The following is a 21,235-nucleotide window of genomic DNA, read 5'->3' on the forward strand; positions in this document are numbered from 1 at the left end:
ACATTTAATTTTACTTTGAAAAGACAAAATTTACATTGAAAATGATAAAAACTTACACTTTTTATTTTCAAATAATAGACATACTTCAAATATTTTCGTATTTTTTGTTTTTCTCAATAACATTGCACTAATTGAATTGAAGAGTTTGTTGAATTTATAAATTATAAAAATAGCAAATAAACCTTTTTAAATTGTCACATATTTTAATAAAATTTAACTTAAAAAGATTAATTTACTATTATTATTGAAGATGCTATAATTGGTAGGAAATAATTGACTTGTATGTCAAGTGCGACTACTAATGGTGATTGATTTAGGGAGGGCCCCATATTGAGGGGGACAACATGTAATAAAAATAAATAAAAGAAACAGAAACAATCAAAACAGAGCGGCATTGGAAAAGTTGGCAGGAGAGACATAAATAAATAGGGTTTTACTAACTCTGTTTCCCACTACATTTGTCATTTGAGAGAGAACTGGAAGAGACGCAAGAGAATAGTCTGGAAGAACTCTACAAGGGAAACTCTGCTGAGATGGGAAGGCCAAGGTGCTTTCTTGACATTAGCATAGGAGAAGAACTTGAAGGCCGGATAGTGGTGGAGCTTTACAATGATGCGGTGCCTAAAACCGCCGAGAATTTCAGAGCTCTCTGTACTGGTGAGAAGGGCATTGGACCAAACACTGGTGCTCCTCTCCATTACAAGGTCCTCTCTTTTTCACTGTTTCTTTCTTTGTTTATGTTTGTATGTTTGTTAATGCATCTTGGGTTATTTTTACTACTTGTTTTTATGATGTAAAAGACTGAGAAAGTCTTGATTGTTATGCAGAACTTCTGGGTTTTCCATTTTGATTGGGTTTATGTGTCATTAATCTTTGTTTAAGGATACGTTCATTTGCAAAACTGCAACTTTTTGTTGTTGCTTTCTTTGGTGATTGTGGTTTTGTACAACCAGCTTCTTATATGCTCAGAGTCATTTGCCATCGGAGTACCTGTGAAGACAATCGTATCAAAGATTTTTTGTTGTGTCTTAAAGAGGCTCATTTAGTTACTGTTCATCCGTAATTTTTGGGATATTTTAATAAAGAATTGTGATTGTTGATAAAGAAAAGTTAATTGTTTACCAGGGTCGATTATATGTGTTGAAAGGAAAATGAAATTTCATAGAGACTGTTGAAACTCATAGAAACTTTGAAGGCTGGACAATCAATGGGCGAAAAAATGATATCCTATTGTAACTTCTTGTTTTTTGTTTTTACTGTAATGTGCTTTTTCAGTTTGTACAGCGGTTCATTAGCTGCCTTGGGATATGTTAAATGTATTGCTGTGAAAATCTTCTGTTATTCCCATGTCATATCAGGGAGTTCGTTTTCATCGTGTTATCAAAGGTTTTATGATTCAAGGGGGTGATATTTCTGCTGGAGATGGTACTGGGGGAGAATCTATATATGGATTGAAATTTGAGGATGAAAATTTTGAATTGAAACACGAAAGGAAAGGCATGTTATCGATGGCTAATTCTGGTCAGGACACCAATGGGTCTCAGTTTTTCATCACAACAACTCGCACTTCTCATCTAGATGGGAAACATGTTGTTTTTGGGAAGGTAGTTAAAGGAATGGGAGTTGTCCGTTCAATTGAGCACATAACCACTGCTGATAGTGATTGTCCCAATGTTGATGTTATAATTGTGGATTGTGGAGAAATTCCTGAGGGGGAAGATGACGGAGTTTCTAATCTTTTCAAAGATGGTGATATTTATCCTGATTGGCCAGCTGATATTGATGAGAGTCCTATTGATCTTTCTTGGTGGATGACCTCTGTAGAGTCAATTAAGGCTTTTGGTAATGAATATTATAAGGTAATGTTCATGTTAAGTTACAGTCTATTGATCTTTCTGATGTTTATTCCATCCACCGCCCCCTCCCCCAAAAAAAAGAAGAAAGTAAACAAAGAAATAAGTGATTGTACTGAAAAGGTGATATTTACTGTTAGCAGAAACAAGACTATAAAATGGCTCTTAAAAAGTACCGAAAGTCTTTGCGCTATCTGGATATTTGCTGGGAGAAAGATGGAATTGATGAAGGTGAATTTGCTCTTCTAAAATTCTGTAATCTGTTTATTTCCTAATTGTATTGGACAACAAGTTTCTATATCATGATTTACTTCGTTCCCCCTGCGACTCTGCAGAGAGGAGTTCAAGTTTGAGAAAGACCAAGTCACAGATTTTCACAAACAGCTCTGTAAGTTATCGTTTTTGTGTTGGCTTTATGGTATAATATATTGATCATTTTAGTTGAAATTGTATTATGAAAGTAATTTCTCTCTAGAATGACTATCTATTTGAATTTTTAATGTAAAAAACAGGGTATTTTAAAAAGGGTTTAGATGCCAATATAAAAGGTTGGCAGGACTTGATTATTGCTTGAACATGATATATGTTGTACTTTAAACTGTCATGATATGTACATAACCTTCCAACTTAGTTACATAACTCATTACTACTCTTCCTAAATCAATGGTTTTCTTTTGTTTGGGGAACAAATTGCAGTGATGAAGTTCTTATGCCCTTCTTCTGCTTCTTAAAAGCATATCCCATTACTGTAAATTCTTTCCTGTTTTTATTGTATTTCTAGTGCATTTTGTCTAACTACTTACTATGTTTGGTATGTTGTTCTAGGCTTGTAAGTTGAAATTGGGGGACCTGAAAGGAGCACTGTTAGACACCGACTTTGCAATGAGGGATGGAGAAGATAATGTTAAGGCTTTGTTTCGCCAAGGTCAGGTTAGTATCTTCTGTTTATGCATGTATGCCACGGTGGTCCTGTGTCTACTTAAAGTTGTATCACTCTTCACTTCCTGGTGCATTTAATTCTATATTTCCAGTGTCTTATCCATGCAGTCAGCCTTTATTGTTATTTATGAAATTTGTGAATATTGCCTTCACTATTGTTGCTGGTTGTTAAGTTACTGATGGGAAGTTTAGTGGATTGCGTCCTTATATCCTGATGGCTATGTTCCTTCTGTCTGTCAGGCATACATGGCGCTTAATGATATTGATGCTGCAGTTGAAAGCTTCAAAAGGGCATTGGATCTGGAGCCAACTGATGGTATGGACAGAGTCCTTTGTCATAAGCCTAAGGCTTTATTTTAATGCCAGTTTTAGTGGTTTGAGAAAAAAGATGGTGAGCAGTAGATAAACTATGGAGAGTCATAAATTTGAACGTGAGTGGTAATGGAGTTGAACAATCTGAATCCAACGTTTTGTTATATTTTCGATGGAGAGCCATTACCAGTCTCAATATAATTAACAAGAAGTTTCTTGTCAAAGGAGGAGAATACTTTTGCTTTAGTACTTTGTAACCGCCTCCTAATTGGTTGGGTTTATTAATATTCTTTTATTGAAGGCATAAATGGTCAAGTTGATGCAAATACTTTGCAAGTTGGGCTTACCTGTTTGCCAAAACTTACTGTGGTTTACTTTTGATCTTCAGCTGGAATAAAGAAGGAGCTTGCCGCTGCAAAGAAGAAGGTCCGTATATTAAACCAGACTTGTGAAATTCTGCGGAAATAGGTGTTAGAGATTTCTTATTTCATATTTTTGGACAGATTTCTGATAGACGTGATAAGGAGAAGAAGGCCTACAGCAAGATGTTCCAAAAGTAGCACTTCGGCAGTCAACTGGTACGTAAGATACTGTTTGGTTTGATTTTTTTTTTTCAACCTATGACTCAACATTGATATTAAGAATCACTGCCTAATGTAATTTGCCAATACAGGCTGCCTTTACCTTGAATTTACAAATGCTTTGGAGTCCAATCATACCTAGTGTCAACTGGTTCAGACTTATTTTGTCACAAGCCCTGATTTTCTCGAGGGAAAATCAGGTACCGAATATTCTGTCCTCTCTATATTTTCTCAAACATTGCGTGACAATATGTTAGATATACACAACGTATATACATTATAATGTTTTTTGACAGATATCTAGCATACAATGTTGTTCGACTGCGAATTAGGACCACACATTCAAATTGATTTTAACACAATCAAATAGTTTAGGTTGGCAAGAAATGTATTTTGTCTATATATTTACAGTTTTTTGTAAGTTCCATATAGAATTTGGAGAATTGGTTCATTCAGCTATTGGTTCCATATCAGTATTGCTTCTGTATTTTAGACTTCAAATTTGGTTTGTATGTTTTTGTAGTTCGTTCACGGATCTTTATTTACTTTAACACCTTCCTATTTCGCAGGTCGCTCCAGATCATAGGAGAATAAGTCTGATCCTTGCAAGAAAATTTACCTGTAAAGAATTAAAGCTTGAAGCTCATCTAATTGAACTTCTCCCCTCTTGTTTTTCTTTTTCCTAGCAAGACAGCGTTACTTTTTGGAACTTGCAAAAGGCCAATGAGTTGTAACTTGATCAAACGTTAAACCGAACAATTTTGTCCTGTTACATGCTGGAAGCATTTGTTGATATGATGGTTAGCTAGACAAACTTTCACTTGGGCCTCATTTTTTCTTTTTTTATGGTAGATATTATGCGCTAAGTAATTAGTTTTTATTGTCATGAATTATGTTAACATCAGTCGTGCAAGACTATGGATTGATTATTGCGAGCCTTGTAATAAATTCCAGTCACGCTCAACTTCTGTTATAGGCAAAAATCATGTGACCCATGCACATGCTAGTACAGCTTATATTTATTGCAGAAAAAAAAGTCTTGTTTGGTTGAAAGTTAATCTCAACTGTAGATGTATGGGAGCAAACTTTAGGACAAATACACCAAATTTAGGGAGATTCACTATTATACCCAATATGGGGGCTCAAATTATAAAAATACCCTATATAAAATGGATTTTAGAAACACACCCAAAGCCCATTTACAACATAACAAAAAAGTTTTTAACTTCTTATAAATTACAAAACTGCCATCAATTTCTTAAAACAAGCCCAACCCCAAAATCTCATAAAAATACACAAAGCACTCAATAGGGCATCAAAGTAATTTAATAATCAATATTAAATTCAATAAGGCTAGCTATCATTTTTTGGGTTTTTTTTGGGTTTGTTTATAGGAATTCAATTGTGTAGGGTTTATTTATAATATTAGTGCTAGAAATGGGTATATCACTAAATATCTCCCAAATTTATGTGAACACTTCAGAATTAGGTTACAAATGAAAATAGACTTATCTGGTGCTTTTGTCAAAACCCAAAAAGATCGTAAAACTTTCTGTATATTGCACGTTCTTGGTTTCTAAGGATCTGAGGGAAGACAGCTGGCGAACTGAGATTGGTTATCAAGTTGCATCATTCTTAGGGTTGAATTTTTGTCTTGTCAGATTAGTGCAAGTCACATATTCACCATCACCTTTTTGACTTATAAAGTTGGATCTGGTGGCTCCACATCACCGCCGTTTACCTCTTTTTCTCGTTTTTTGGTGGGTCACGTCTACCTCACACACATATCAGAGTGCTTGACAATTTAGAAATTTTAGGTGGACATACCTCTCAATGGAGTGAATATTCCATGTGTTTTATTTTTAATCTAGTGTTATGTAACATGTAGTACGTTGTACTGTATATAAGTTATTTTAGTACTTGACGAGTTAATCAAGTAGTGTAAGTACCGGCATTTTTATTGGGAAAATACTTCCCTCATTTTCTTATGAGTAGGAAGTCCTAAAAGAAAACAAGTTGAATTTCATAAAATCAAAATATTCCCAAGTGTTGTACCATGTATAGCAACAGGAGGAGCGTGTAACAACATCCATCGCATAAGATACATGAACGCTACCCTCAAGCAAAAAGAGCCAAAGCAAACAGGGAAAATCAATTTGGGCATGCAAAATCGTGGTTCAAGCAAGGGCGGATGCACATTGGGACAAGAGGGGACCCCTTGGAAGGCTAGAAATTTGGCAAGGAACTCCATGTAAGCCCCCTTAGACAGCTGCTGGGCGACCCTTGGTATGCACACCAAATGCTCGACGAAAGTCCCAAGCCATCCATTCCTCTACTGCATAGCTGCACTGTGCCTTGCGCTCTCGCGCTGCGTGTCTTTTTAAAACTAGCCTTGTCAAACGACGTCGTTTGGTCCAAGGCTTAGTCAATTTTTTTATAATTGACCTAGCCTCAAAACGACGTCGTTTTGGGTCAGGTTTATAAATAAATAAAAAAGAACACACACACACACACACACACAATACCCACCGACTTTGCAGGGCACCTCCCAACCCTTCTTTCCCAAGTTCACAACCCTTCCCTCTCAAATCCTAACCTCTCCCAACCCCCTAACCTCCGACAACCTCCATCAACTCTTCGCCGATGGCCCATTGGTGATCACCACCACCATCTTGTGCCGCCCTTTTTTCAAGTACAAATAAGCAAGTCAAAATTTAAATTAATAAATTTATAGTGATAATATATATTGTTGATATTGATAATTTTTTTTTTTTTTTTATGTAATGAAATTTATGAATATGAATCATATTGATGGATAATTTAAATTTAAAATTTTCAAATGACGAATTAATATGCATTTTTAGCATTATTTTCTTCGTAGAAAATTTTTGGAACTTTTACACTAAGCCTCCTTGGGCACGTAACCTTGGATCCGCCACTGGGTTCAAGGGAACGGAGTATATCCACTCTGAAAATTCAAACGTTGTAATCATCAAGTCCGAGATCCCTTAGTGCGTCAGTAGCGGCTTCCTTACAACTTACATGGTTTTGCTTGGCCACCCTTATGTGTTTCTCAACACCGCTATTGAGCAGAAGAGTTCTGTGCAGTGAAAAAGATGACGTCGGAACAGTTAGGTTAAAACGAGAGCACAAATGAATGGCATGCATAGTATGATTAAAAATACGGGATACTGATACGAAAACGAGAGGGAGATGGGTTTATAACAAAAAGACTTGCCTGTTGGCTGCATTTCTTGCTACCAGATTCCGGATCATGAGACAGGAATTCTTCTGCATTTGCTGTGCTGCAGGAAACTTCTGCATAGCTTGTAGGGCAAGTTCTCCAGCCCCAGCTTCAATGGCACGTGCAGCATTTTCTGGGGACCTTAAGGAGAGTACAGAAATAACAGCCATGATCTGTACCAAAATGGAAATAATTAATGCAAAGTTGAGCTATGGAATAAATGTAAGACTGAAATGAAGATCACATCACAGTTAGTGGTTGCTCGGGAAGTCATTACAACATTATTCTCGCGAGGATCTGATCACTAATAATATTTTGTTCATAATTTCTTGCAAATAATACTTAAACAGAGAAGAAATAGCACTTTGCCGTTAATAAGCATGTTTTGATTTCAGGTATGTTAATAAACATGTTCAAACTGCCAGATCTAGAGCCATTAAAGCCATTAAATCAACTGTACAGTGTCAGACACAACTAAAACCTAACATGCATTCGAGAACAGGGGAAACAATTAACAGTTGAAGCACTCAGACAATAAAGCTAACATCTAACCACATAATGGCATATGAACTCGGAATTCAATTGAATTGGTACCTCAGCCACATAATTAGTCCAAAAAATATGCAAATTCAATATGAAACAATTGCAGTTTCCTTACCTCTTGCAGGACAGATGGGTCATCAAAAAATCTAGCCGACAGTTTAATTAGCCTATCCATACCCTTCTTCTCAACAATGGCTGTCTTATTTGCGTCACTTCCTGCCAACTAAAATATAACAATATATAAGAGGACCCAACAAGCTTCACCAGACAGTAGCATATGCAATTTTCTAAGTAATACTGAAGATAACTCAACGCATCTACCACTTTGTAATTAATACCAAGAGTTTATATAGCACAAAGCAATAGATAATGTATTTACTTCCAAGAATTGTGGTCCAAGAGTTCTAGATAAAACCTTAAAACTGCTTTAAGTCTTCACTGTCCGTAAAATAGGTTTTTCTCTTGTGACCTCCAATTGCTCACATATGAGTTATTAAAGAACGAATGTGAGAGGTACACCGTGCCAATGGTGTCTCAAAAGAAAAATAGAAAATAATTTCACTTAATCAAGGTTATAAATGTGATTTAGACCTTGCAGAGCAAAGAACAGCAAACTTTAGCAACGGTCTTGTTGCCTTGTTCACTGCTGTCATCAATACATACGAGAACAGCATCAACTCCACCATTTTCGGAAATGGAGGTGCATATTTCATCCTGTGGAAAAATGAAGACCAATAATTAAAAGAATTAGAATAAGAAAATATAGTGTACAATATATCACATTTGTAATTAGTAACAATCCATATACAAATTAGATGAAGAGGCTAAGATTGTATCCCCAATCAAAATACTATCAGTTGTTTCTGCTATGAGACATATTTGCATGAGATATAATGATAAAAAAATAATATTTTAAAAAAAACCTTTCCATTATATGAAAATATGGGATTGATCCCCCTAACAAAGTCTAAATTGGAATTCCAAAATGTTTCACACTGACTAAAATATAAAAGGCCATACAATTGTAATTAAAACATCACTCTAAATTGCCATCGTATCAGATAACATTCTTACATTGACAGCAACAGCCTTCAAAGCGATGCTTGCTGAAACAAGACTAGATGAGCTAAGCCCTGCACGTATTGAGTCAACTAGAGCTCTGGCAATTCCAATTTTGGCAAATTTCCGGGCATAACCAAAGACCTGAAATTCACAACATTGTTTTTATAAGGAATGTGTTTCTCTTTTGAATTTGAAGCATGTAACACTTGACTTAAAAAGGTTTGCCTCACTGCAGAAGCTTCTGGAATTTTGCAATAAACCTCAACTTACTTGCGAAGCCAAAACGCGATTATCATCAGGTGTTAAGAGAACCCATATAGCATCATATACGCTCTGAATGCTGGCTTCCCTTTTTACACTCAATACTCGCAGAATGAGCTCCTCAATCTTCAGCTCTACGAATAGCTCTTTTAGAACCTCATTACCCGTTGCAGCCGCAGCAATGACAGCAAAACCACTACTCAATATGTCTATATTCTCAAATCCATCAGTTATACTACCCACAACAAGCTTTGGTCCATCACTTGCCCTAAACGTTTCTCTACTTTGTAAATCTACAAATGAACAAAAGCCCAGAAATTACGCACAACATACATATAATGATTTTAAAAAAAATCAAATTTCACAAGAAACTAAAGAAGCCAATTTAACCATCATACCATGAAGCAAAAAAGCCAATGCCTTCAAAGCCGAAACAATAGCATGTTCGCACCCCTTTTGAACCTTAGAACATATAGAACAAATTATTTCAACCCCTCCATTTCTAGAGGCAATTGCTGCATTTCCAGAACCTTCGGAATTACAGAGCTCTGTAAGTTTATTAAGTAACTCCACCGTCTCATCGTCGATTTGATTGCTTGGACCGGCATTCAACTGGTTCAATCTATCCAAACAATGTATCACAGGGTTGTCCTTCACACTACCCTCTCCCGGGACACAGGTGACAATCCCTGTAACACACAAAGAACCGAAAATTACACAACGAAATGAAATAAACGCTACACTTACTGAATTGGGTCTGTTTGGTTTCCGAGAAAATGCGGGAAATGAAATGCAGGCAATTTGATTTCACTCAATCACTCTGTTTTTTTTTCTTCCTCCTACAGTTCTTCGAAACCAAAACGAATCGTATTGGAGAGATTGGGGTAAGAGTAGTGTACCAGAGAGATCAACGCCCTGGAGAGTTAGGGTTTGGATGGCATCTTGGAGGGCCTCGGTGGGGTCCATGCCGAGATCGTCCATGTTCTCCTTCACCACCTCGTCGAAGGCCTCCTGAGAGATCGAACGGACCGCGTTCTTCGGTGGGCCCATCGCTGATGTTTCCGGCACCGTCCGATCGGAAATACGGACTTGGCGTTGGGGATGGTGGTAGTAGAGTTGTGGAGAGTTGAGAATGGAGAGTGTGGGTGGCAAAGAAGGCAGCGCGCCGATTTGAAAATGAGGGGATGGTCTGAGATTTGATTTGAGGGCTGATGCCTAGGTGACTTGTCTGTGATCAAACTTTTCTCACAACCAATTATGTTACTCCACCTGTCAAAAAAAAAAGAAAAAGAGAAACACTCCTTTTACTTTCCTTTTAAGTGAAAATGATCGGTTGTTGTGCTCGTGTACATAGAAAAACTTGCTTAAAGCCAATCGGGTGTAGCGGATGGAAAAAAAGCATTGACTTTCCGACAATCTCAGGTTTGAACTATTATGATATATTCATAGTGTGTATGTGAGAAACTCCTCTCTTTATTATATTTGACATATCATATACTCGATTCTCGTTCTTTAAGATTTGTAAAGGTCTTATTGAGAAGTTTTTATTTTTAATTATAACATCACCTAACATCGACGTAATGTTACTAATTTACTAAAATTCTGCTATATTCAAGCCAAAAAGTTAATATCGACAAAGTTAGCACATGGAAGCCTTTTCATATGATGCACAAAAGTTACAAGTTACAACAAATTTTGGGGCCAACATTGTGTAATTTGGTAAAATAATCATATTCCAATTTTGAACTTCATTTATTTACAATGTATGAATCACTACTATATTATCTGTCCATTTGTTGGTATTGAACATTTGAGATAATACTTGATAAATTACTCCTTTGCTAATGTCATTGTCATGTCACACAATCGTATAGCATGTCTCTGTGGTTTCTAATTATACATGACTTTCATGATTTTTTTTTTTTAAAAAAAAGGGAATAATTATACCAAGACTTTTTACCCAAAGAAAAAAATATATTATAGCATGACTTGTCTAATTTGTGAATGTCATCATCACGTCACAGAATCATTATAGCGCAACTATTTCCCTTAAGCATCCTCAACTTCTTTTAGGCCGCAATTCTTACTCGTTTTCCCCAATTTTTTTGTTCATTTAAAATCGCAATGCCTAAATTTTCATTTGCATTTTGGACTAATTTTTTATATATTTTATTTTATTATAATAATTTCAATCTATTTTTTTTTTTTGAACAAAAATTTAGGGGGAGATTTGCTACTTTCACCACTAGTGCCTAGGCAGACCCACAATCTCAAGCTGTAAGGACTTATGCCTGGCACCCAACTGCCAACTGTCACCGCTATGAATTTATATAGGAAATTACAAACAGCGCACCAACAAGAATTGCTGACAGCGGAATTCAAACACTGTTGGGTAGTGGGGTTATACAAATTGCATGTACCTTATCACTTGAACCAACCCTTGTTGGCAATTTCAATTTACTTTCAAACTCAAAAGAAATAGTTAAAACGATTACCCATTTGCATTTGGTTGACTTTCCTCTAGATTGATGGAGAAAATTCCTTCCACTCTCACTCAGTCACCAACCCATTGTCTCCTTATCATTCATTTTTAGAATTCTTTTAAATCCTTTTTTTTCATTTTTGTTTATAAAAAAAAATTTAATACAGATTTTGTAATATGTTTCAACCTAATAATTTGTTAAAAGTGAAGGTTTATTATTCAAATAATAAAGGTCATAAAAAAAATTCAAATGATAAAGTGATTTTATCTCTACATCGAAAAGCTGAGTTTGATTCTTACATTCTGCTTCCTTAGAATCAAAACATTACTTATTAAAAGGGCAGAAATTATGAGCACCAACAAAACAAGTATTCAACTCTCTCCATTAGAAAAGCAAAAAAAATTATTTTGACCTCCCAAGCATGAAATTGAGGTCAGAGAGGGAGAAAGAGACATTAGTGGAGGACTAAGTTAGGGAGACTTGAGCTTAATAAGAAGCATTACAACTGACAACATGTTTTATTTGTCTTACCAACCAATTTTGAAAAGGGGTCAATTAGGCCGTTTTGCACCACTCCATCTGCCTACATATAAGAACCCTAGCCAACATTTGAATTCACAATCTCATTCTCAAGTCTCATCCTCTCAACCCTCTAAAATTTCCATATATCTTCCTTCTCCTTGAGTCGCATTTGAAAGTGAATAATGGGTTCCCATTATTTTGCACAAGCCCTAGCTATGGTGCTAGTTGCTTCAATGCTGGCAGTTGGCTCAGCCAACAAGGATTGGCAACATGGAAACTACACTGGTTGGGGTTTCAACCATGGCCTCAACGAGACCAAAGGACCCAACAAAATCACAGTTGGTGGGTCGGAAAACTGGCGTTACGGATTTGACTACAAACAATGGGCTTGGAAGAATGGCCCATTTTACATCAATGACACTCTAGGTGAGTTCGCAACTTTTTGTTCATCTTTAGCTTCCTTAAGCAATTTGGGGGGAAAGTAAAAAGCTTGCTTCTGTTCAAGGATGTTTAAGTTTACTAGCATGCTGCATGCTCTAATTATACATATGAAATGTTGTCTTCTATTGATATCTGTAAGTTGCTCAGTTACGCATGTTATCTATATTGACATCCTGATAACACAACATAACACGTGAAACTATCAAGCAACATAAAGTTTCCTTAGTTACATTAATTCTACTGTGCAATTTGCTTCACTATAAGAAACCCTTTTTCCATGATGAACATGCAGTTTTCAAGTATGATCCTCCAAATGACACCACACGTCCTCACAGCGTGTACTTGTTCCAAAACCCTTGGAGCTTCATGAAGTGTGATTTAAGCCAAGCCAAGATGGTGGGAAAACCGACACAAGGAGGTGGAAAAGGCTTTGAGTTTGTGCTCAAGAGTTGGCAGCCTTACTACTTCGCTTGCGGCGAGTACAATGGCCTCCATTGTAAGGACGGACTGATGAGGTTCGCCGTCTTCCCAATGTTTCGCGGCTGGCATTACTGATCTTCTGGCAATGGAGCCTTTCTAATTTTCATAATTATGTTCATTACTTTGTGAGCAAATAACAAGACTTGGTGTGCAAGTTTTGAGAGAGTATAGTTGATAATTTCATAATTATTAATTCTTGTTTAACTAGTGTAAGATATAATACAATGATACGTGTGCCGTTTTTTTTTAGCAGAAATTTATAAATAAGCTATTAAAAATTCATTGTCTTCCTACTTTTATTAACCTTATAGGCAAACATCCATCATTATCAACTTGGAAAGGATGATAATAGGTCCTAGTCATTAACTTTGGTACTCATTCAACTGCAAATTTTTTTTTTTTTAACTATTGGAATTCATAGATCATTTTTATAAACAAAATATTATTAAGATATCTAATTGTGACCAATAAAATAAACAAATAATATGTTTCAAGCAAATACTAAAATTATAACTATTTAATTCAAATTTGAATTAAAATGATTTGTTGCAAAGATAATTTAAAAAATTATGATTTAAAAAATTATAAAGAAAAAAAAAATTCGAATCATTAAAAAACATGAGGTTGCAGACTTTTCAAGTAAGCCAGCTCGTATAGTTTCTTCTCCTCCTCCCTATTTAAATTTCTAATCTTTGCTTCAAGATTTATAAACCATGTTGTGTCCTTGAGATATTTATCTCTTCCTTTAAGTCAACTATTTGATCATTTGTATATTTTTGTAACTTTGTTTAGTGATGTCTTGTCCTCAAAAAGTGACTCGATTCAGAAATTTTAGGGTTTTGTCGTAATTATAGCTGAGTTAGTTATTTCTCTTTTATTTTATTTTTTTGGTTGAGAAATTTTATGATTGCATTCATAATTCAGTCAAAAAAGTCATTAGCCACAAAAGGCCAATATAAATTAGCCACAAAATGGCCATTACAATAACGAAGCGGTCTAATATCAAAATTAAGAAAATCAGGTATGTCTCCACTAACGATCAGGCAAGATCGAAGAAACTCTGGCATAGGCATCCTAACTAAGATTGCAAACTTAGAATAATAAAAAAGAGATAAAGCTTGAAAAAATCAAGCCATAACAATACAAATAAAACTCTCACCAAGGAGAGATGAAAAGCTCTCACAAGGGAGAGATGAAAAACTCTCACAAAAGGATAGGTGAAAACAACACAGAGAACCCAAAGAGTCTCTGCAACTTATTCCAAACATAAAGAAATTACAAAAAAGATGATGGTGGAGATCTGACGCCGAAATGCAGGTAAATATCCGACGTTGAGCCGCAGCCGCCTTTAATGGTTGGATGAAAATCATAACAAAACTAAGACAAATAGGGATAACCCTTTGTCTCTGAAGATGAGGGAAGAGGTGAAAGGAGGAAGAGAGGAAGAGAAGAGGGGGGAGGGGGGAAGAATAATGGCTTCCTCCCCACTCAAAGTGAAAAAGGCTCTAAGAGTGTTTTTTGGGAGAAAGGGGGTTAGGGTTTTTGTTTTCGAGTTAGTTATTTCCCTTAAAAATGATTAAAATTGTTTAGGTTGAGTTTCCCCAAAGTCCTTTAATCTCTTTGGGATACTATTATAATAATATGAAGAGTGCTGTTGAGGAAATAGAAAACGTGAATGTGAATGAGCGACTAGAGATAGAAAAATGAAAGGCTATTTCAATTCTTACCAACTTATCTTGTTGTCCCGGACAACAAACATGTATGAACCATTTTACAGAGTATATGTGTCCGGATAATTCAAAGTCTTGATAGTTAGCTTTTCAATTTTCATGACGAGAAAACAATATTAATGAAGGAATTTAAAACAAAAATTACATATCTCAAAATGCCTTATTTTCGTGAAACGCAACAGAAAAAGGACAAAAAGAAAATATATTATCTTGTTCGAATTGACTGTGTCATGGAAAAAATGAAGAAAACCTTATTTTATTTAAAGCATCCGTTTGAACATGTATGCTATGCCAAGTTGGGTTGATCAGGCCAAATTTGCAGAGTCTTGAACATGATTAGCTAGTAAGACTCTTCCGTAGTGGTTATTTATTTATTTCTCTATGTCATCGTCATGTCACACAATCGTATGCCGTAGTTTTTTTTCAAAAGCATGAAATACATGTTTTCCCAACTTCTTAGGTCGCAACTTTTACTCGTTTTCCCCAATATCTAGTTCGGTTAAGCTCACAATGCCTAATTTTCCATTTCACATTGACTTTAAAAATATATATATTTAGATAAACTTTTATGCTCAAAAGAAATAGTAAAAAAAAGGATAGCCCATTTGCGTTTGGTTGACTCCCTCTAGGTTTGATGGAGAAAATTCCCCCAACTCTCATTCATTTTTGGAATTTAAAAAAATATATATCTTTTTTGCTTCATTTTTCAGATGATTTCAATGCAATTATTGAGTACCTTTTTTTTATACCGTTAATTTCACTTCGTTATAGCATCTCTAATGAATGTTACAAATGTACAAAGCAAAAGTGTACTTTTGGGTATGATATAATTTCCTTGAAGAAGAGGTGTGGTGAAATGTGTTAACCTTCTCACCGCATCTGTACTAGTTAGAGTTGCTCTTAGAGAAGTCAATTTACGGTACCTCTCTTTGAGATTTTGCACTTTATTTCTTTTTTTCCTCCAATTTTTTTGCAATGTGTATTACAACGTAACAATTTGTTGAAAGTGATGACTTATAATTAAAATGATACTTTCATCCCTATACATACGAGGGATAGAGTTTAATTCTTACATTTTGCTTCCCTTGTATGAAAATTGTTGTTTATTAGATGGGAATGAAATTGAGGTTAGAGAGGGAAAAAGAGACACACGTGGAGGACTGACTTACGGAGACTTAAGCTTACAACTAACATGTTTTCTTTGTCTTACCCACCCATTTTGAAAAGGGGTCAATTAGGCCGTTTTGCACCACTCAATCTGCCTAATATAAGAACCCATTGCCAACATCTTAATTCACAATCTCATTCTTAAGTCTCCTCCTCTCAACCCTCTCAATTTCCTTCTCTCTTCCTTCTCCTTGAGTTGCATTTGAAAGTGAATAATGGGTTCCCATTATTTTGCACAAGCCCTAGCAATGGTGCTAATTGCTTCAATGCTGGCAGTCGGCTTAGCCAATAAGGATTGGCAACAAGGCAACTACACTGGTTGGGGTTTCGGCCATGGCCTCAACGAGACCAAAGGACCCAACAAAATCACAGTTGGTGGGTCGGAAAACTGGCATTACGGATTTGACTACAAACAATGGGCTTGGAAGAATGGCCCATTTTACATCAATGACACTCTAGGTGAGTTTGCAACTTTTTGTTCATCTTTAGCTTCCTTAAGCCTTTTGGGAAAAAGAAAAAAGCTTGTTTCTGTTCAAGATGTTTACGTTCACTAGCATGCTGCATGCTCTAATTATACATATGAAATGTTGCCTTCTATTGTCAGTTGGATATCTGTAAGTTGCTCAGTTACGCATGTTATTAACAACCTAATAACACAACATAACACATGAAACTATCAAGCAACATAAAGTTTCCTTAACTACATTTGTCATAATTACATTAATCTATTGTGCAATTTGCTTCACTATAAGCAACCCTTTTTCCATGATGAACATGCAGTTTTCAAGTATGATCCACCAAATGACACCACACGTCCTCATAGCGTGTACTTGTTCCAAAACCCTTGGAGCTTCATGAAGTGTGATTTAAGCCAAGCCAAGATGGTGGGAAAACCGACACAAGGAGGTGGAAAAGGCTTTGAGTTTGTGCTCAAGAGGTGGCAGCCTTACTACTTCGCTTGCGGCGAGCACAACGGCCTCCATTGTAAGGACGGACTGATGAGGTTCGTCGTCTTCCCAATGTTTCGCGGCTGGAATTACTGATCATCTGGCAATGGAGCCTTTCTAATTTTCATTATTATTAATTACTTTTTGAGCAAATAACAAGACTTGGTGTGCGAGTTTTGAGAGACTATAGTTGATAATTTCATAATTATTAACTCTTGTTAATTAACTAGTCTAAGATATAATACATTATATGAGACGTGTGCTTTTTTTTTTTTTTTTTTTGTTGTTGTAACAGAATTTATATATAAGCAATCAAATATTCATTGTCTTCCTTTTTTTTTTTTTTGTGAAACATTCTCTTCCTACTTTTATTAACCTTATAGGCAAACATCCATGCAAATATTCACAACAAGGACTCCGTATCCACAATACTATTGGACTACATCAACTTGTAAGGATGATAATAGGTCCACGTCATTAACTTTCCAATTTCACTACAAAATTTATTTCAATGATCTGCACTTGTACCTTTTTTCGAAGAAAAAAATTAGACAAATTAAAAATCATTAAGACTTTTAATTGTGACCAATAAAATAAGATCAATGTGTTTTAAGAAAACACTAAAATTACAATCATTTAATTCAAATTTGAATTTAAGTGATTTGAAGAACGTCCTAAAAGACGATTCATTGAAAAACATAAGGGGTTGCCAGATTTCAAGCAAGCATGCTCTTATAGTTTCTTCTTTCTCCTCCTATAAATTCCTAATCTTTGCTTCAAGATTTATAAACCATGTTGTTTCCTTGAGATTGTTATCTCTTCCTTTAAGTCAACTATTTGATACTTCCTATATTTTTGTAGCTTTGTTTAGGGGTGTATATATAGATATGGGCAACAACCGTCATGCATATATTTTAGGGCTTTGTGATCACTACTACAAAAAGTGAAAAAGACGACCAGAAAACAACGACGGTCTAAGTGAAAACCGTCGTGGTTTTTAAAAAGACGACGGTTCTAAAAACACCGTCGTGTAATACCTCCTTAGACAACTAAAAAATGGAGATTCAAATGGCTGTTCAAAAACAACGACGTACCTAATTAAACAACCGACGTCTATTTGAAACAGATTTTCGCAGTGTAAAATCAAAGCCAACAAAGAACGGCAGAAGTTATGAATCGACCGACGTAGAAAGTTTAACGTCGTATTTATTCATTTTATACGTCGTACCTTTAATTTAAACCGTCGTCTTAATAAGAATTTTTGTTAACAATTTTTTTCTTTGATTTTCTTATCCTACGTCGGTAGATCTACTTAATGACAAAAATTGAAATAACCACGACGGTTTATATAGAAAACCGCCGACATAACCAGATTTTTCTGAGATCCCAAGGGTTACGAAATCTTACCGGATGGAACTCTGTTCCACATCATAATCTTAACAGATGACACAGATTTGCAATCAGAGAGACAATTTTTTGGAAGTTGTTGATGTGTGTGCTTTTGTGTATCTACAAATATTATACCTAACGTCGTTGCAAATTTGCAATCAGAGAGACAATTTTCAACGACGGTTATATTATACCTAACGACGTTTAAAAAACAAATCAGCGTCGCTCAACAAATATATTACGTCGTCTTAGTCTTACTTAAGACGACGAAAAACGACGACAGTAATACAAAAACAGTCGTTGTTTTTATACTCTTATTTTTTTTAAATCTGTCATCAAAAAAAGAAAATTTACATATTCCAGAACATTAATTTCCTTCATTTTAAATTTCTTTGATTTTCAGATTTCTTCATTCCAACACATCTGATCTTCAGATTTCCCTGAGAAGCGAACTTTCCTTCGACAGCGAGTGGAGGCCAGACTTGCATCTCTTTTGATGGAAAGCAAGGAGTATTCAGAAGCACTAAGTGTCCTATCGGGCTTGATCAAGGAAGTGAGAAGGCTAGTTGACAAGCTTCTTCTTGTGGACATAGATTTGATGCGAGTAAGCTCAATTTCTCTTTGAAAAAGACATCCAAATTATTGTCTTTGAGATGTGAGAGACAGTGTCTCTGAGAGAGGAAGAACCTGGAACCCTAAATGTAAACCGAAAATGAATGAAAGCGACAAATTTATAGAATAAATTTTTAAAACCAACGGCGGTCCTTACAAAAAAAACCGCCGTTTAAATTGTAAAATCAACGTCGGTATGACCGACGTATATTACATAAATCCACGTCGGTAAATTAATAAAAGCGACGTGTTAAATAATCTACCATGACGCGAGTTATTACTTATGTACTTTAATTTTTGAGTTTACTACGACGGTACCTACAACACTACTGTCGTATTTATTTACCACGTCCGAAGTTAAATGTACCATCGTATTTTGTAATTTATACGTCGTATTTATATGTAACCGCCGTAATTTAAAAATTAAAATCCACGTCGGTTATATTAAACCTAACGACGTTAAATGAAAAGACTCCACGTCGTACAACAAATATTGCGTCGTGTTAGTTAAAAACGACGTAGTTATATGTAACCGCCGTATTATTTTTTTGAAATGGTTTTATATATAAGCAACTTTTCGTCTACCTGACTTACACATGCACTGTTTCCAAAACCGATTAAAAATTTCAATCTCCCAGAGAAAACTTTTCGTCTTTTTTCCTTGTCAGAGCACTGTCAGAGTATCTCATCGTCTTCCTCTCGTCTTCTTAGTCGTCTCTGAACTTAAAGATCGATCGTCTTCCTCTTGCTTTCATTGCACGCAAAAGGTAAGCTTTCATTTTCACTATTTTGGTTACTGTTTTGCATGCTCATACGTTTTTTGTTTGAAAAATCTTTTTACCTTTTTTTCTGGCCAAAATCATTTTACTTCTTTCCAAGTTTGATAAAATATACAGACAAAGAGGGAAAGTTTCCAACTTTGAAGACAACTACCTCAACTAAATAAGGCGACGGTAGCTTCTTATTTACGTGGTTAAATATGTAGACCACGACGGTTCGTCAGTCGTTCTAGCGTCGTCTGAAAATTGACAAAGTTGTTTTTAAAATTATAGTCTTTTTTTTATTTGCTTGTTTAATTGCAGGTTTGATTTCTCTGAACAATGGTTTTTTTTTTCCCTAATTTGATAAAATATAAAGAAAAAGAAAGTAGGGTTGGTATCTAATATAGACGACGGTATATCTATTTTTTTACGTCGTGTGAATGTTAATACCACGACGTGGTATTTTAGGGTTTTGGATCTGCAATCAAACATTCACAGAGAAAGAAAGAAGGGTTTTGGATCCTTTTATAGACGACGGTGTATTACTATTGACGTCGTGTGAACATAAATACCACGACGTTATATAAATAATGGTTTTAAACATTTATTACGTCTGAGATTATTTCATCGCGTCGTTTAAAATCATATCATACGTCGTATTTTATTAATAACCGTCGTTTGTGTTCTTAATCTTTTCCTGAAATATTTTCACTTGCAGTTTTGTTTGTTAAAATGGTTTCTCAACACCAAACTAAGGATTCTGGCTCCAAGAAAAATGAAGGTAAGGAGCTTGGAATGGTAGCTCCTCAAGACAAGTCTTCGAAGGAGATGAAGTCTTCGAAGAAGATGAAGTCTTCGAAGAAGATGAAGTTTGCTTCATCATCTGCTGAGACAGAACAAACCAGCCAGACAACAATCTCTGATGATTCAAAGACTGGTCGAGGTATGAGCACAATGCCTCGTGTTGTGAAGAAAAAGCTTCAGAAACTGAGGCCAATTGTTGAGTACAATAAAAGGGGGAAAGGTATTGGCCAAGCACATAGTGAAATGCAGTCGTACATTGGTGTCTTGGCACGCTCCAGAGTTCCACTTGTGGACAAGAAATGGTCTCAAATCCCCAAGGATATAAAGGAGCAGATTTGGGAAGCAGTTGACATGGCTTTTGTGGTAGGTCAAGGGGGCAAGAACTCTGTTTTATCTTCTGCTGCAAAGAAATGGAAGGATTTCAAGTCTACACTAACGAGGCATTATATCCTTCCATACACCAATGACAAGGAGAAATTAAGCCAACCCCCCGAAACATATAAATTCATAGAGAAAGCACAATGGGATGCCTTTGTAGCTTCAAGGTTATCCAAAGATTTTGAGTCCGTGCATTCTCAACATGCACAGATTAGGGAGAAACTCGAGTACAATCATCGATTGTCTCGAAAAGGATATGCTAGATTGGAGGATCAATTGGAGGAAACCATGCCTGGGGTAGAAATTGATCGATCTACCTTATGGAAGAGAGCTAGACAGGACAAACATGGTAACATCCCGATCCAAAGGTGGCAGAGAAAGCAAAATTAATTGTAAGCCTACTCACTCTGTTTTAAATTTTTATTAAACTGTGAATAATTCTTATTACGTCTTATGTTATATTTTTTTCGTCGTGTGAATGATATTACCACGTCGAAACTTTTTTAAAAACGTCGTTAAAGGTCTAAATAGGAAAAACTACTCTGTTTTCTTTAATTATAGCATAAGATGTCGGTGGTTCATTTTAGCGTCGTGTGAATGATATTACCACGTCGAAACTTTTTAAAAAACGTCGTTAAAGGTCTAAATAAGGAATCACTACTCTGTTTTCTGTAATTATAGCATAAGGCGTCGGTGGTTTATTATTTTCGTCGTTTTAAAGAACTA

At 35.7% G+C, this 21,235-nt stretch overlaps 4 protein-coding genes across 5 annotated transcripts; 3 read left to right on the plus strand and 1 right to left on the minus strand.

Moving 5' to 3' along the window:
• Positions 1–414: 414 nt before the first annotated feature.
• On the plus strand, positions 415–4,516 carry LOC117637053 (peptidyl-prolyl cis-trans isomerase CYP40). 2 transcript variants are annotated; one of them, XR_004587139.1, is made up of 10 exons: positions 415–704; positions 1,359–1,859; positions 1,997–2,084; positions 2,189–2,241; positions 2,679–2,783; positions 3,033–3,108; positions 3,493–3,530; positions 3,608–3,682; positions 3,778–3,885; positions 4,255–4,516. XR_004587139.1 is itself a non-coding variant. In XM_034371805.1 (9 exons), the coding sequence occupies exons 1-8, from the start codon at positions 534–536 to the stop codon at positions 3,662–3,664; spliced, it is 1,089 nt and encodes a 362-aa protein (XP_034227696.1). In that variant the 3' UTR covers positions 3,665–3,682; positions 4,255–4,516. The 2 variants fall into 2 exon arrangements, 1 of the variants encoding a protein (XP_034227696.1); XM_034371805.1 differs by lacking the exon at positions 3,778–3,885 and having other exon boundaries at positions 534–704.
• A 2,057-nt stretch (positions 4,517–6,573) lies between these two features.
• Positions 6,574–9,958, minus strand: LOC117637498 (armadillo repeat-containing protein 6). Its single transcript, XM_034372401.1, has 8 exons — positions 9,695–9,958; positions 9,194–9,484; positions 8,805–9,088; positions 8,547–8,675; positions 8,064–8,186; positions 7,588–7,695; positions 6,924–7,102; positions 6,574–6,785 (listed from the first exon to the last, which is right to left on the minus strand). Exons 1-8 carry the CDS (start codon positions 9,843–9,845, stop codon positions 6,662–6,664), a joined length of 1,389 nt encoding a protein of 462 aa, XP_034228292.1. The 5' UTR covers positions 9,846–9,958; the 3' UTR covers positions 6,574–6,661.
• Positions 9,959–11,914: 1,956 nt separating this feature from the next.
• Positions 11,915–12,946, plus strand: LOC117638213. Its single transcript, XM_034373343.1, has 2 exons — positions 11,915–12,226; positions 12,534–12,946. Exons 1-2 carry the CDS (start codon positions 11,983–11,985, stop codon positions 12,794–12,796), a joined length of 507 nt encoding a protein of 168 aa, XP_034229234.1. The 5' UTR covers positions 11,915–11,982; the 3' UTR covers positions 12,797–12,946.
• A 2,811-nt stretch (positions 12,947–15,757) lies between these two features.
• Positions 15,758–16,836, plus strand: LOC117638075. Its single transcript, XM_034373166.1, has 2 exons — positions 15,758–16,077; positions 16,399–16,836. The coding sequence occupies exons 1-2, from the start codon at positions 15,834–15,836 to the stop codon at positions 16,659–16,661; spliced, it is 507 nt and encodes a 168-aa protein (XP_034229057.1). The 5' UTR covers positions 15,758–15,833; the 3' UTR covers positions 16,662–16,836.
• The last annotated feature ends 4,399 nt before the right edge of the window (positions 16,837–21,235 follow it).

This window comes from Prunus dulcis, chromosome 8, assembly GCF_902201215.1.
Source record: "Prunus dulcis chromosome 8, ALMONDv2, whole genome shotgun sequence".
NCBI lineage: Eukaryota > Viridiplantae > Streptophyta > Magnoliopsida > Rosales > Rosaceae > Prunus > Prunus dulcis.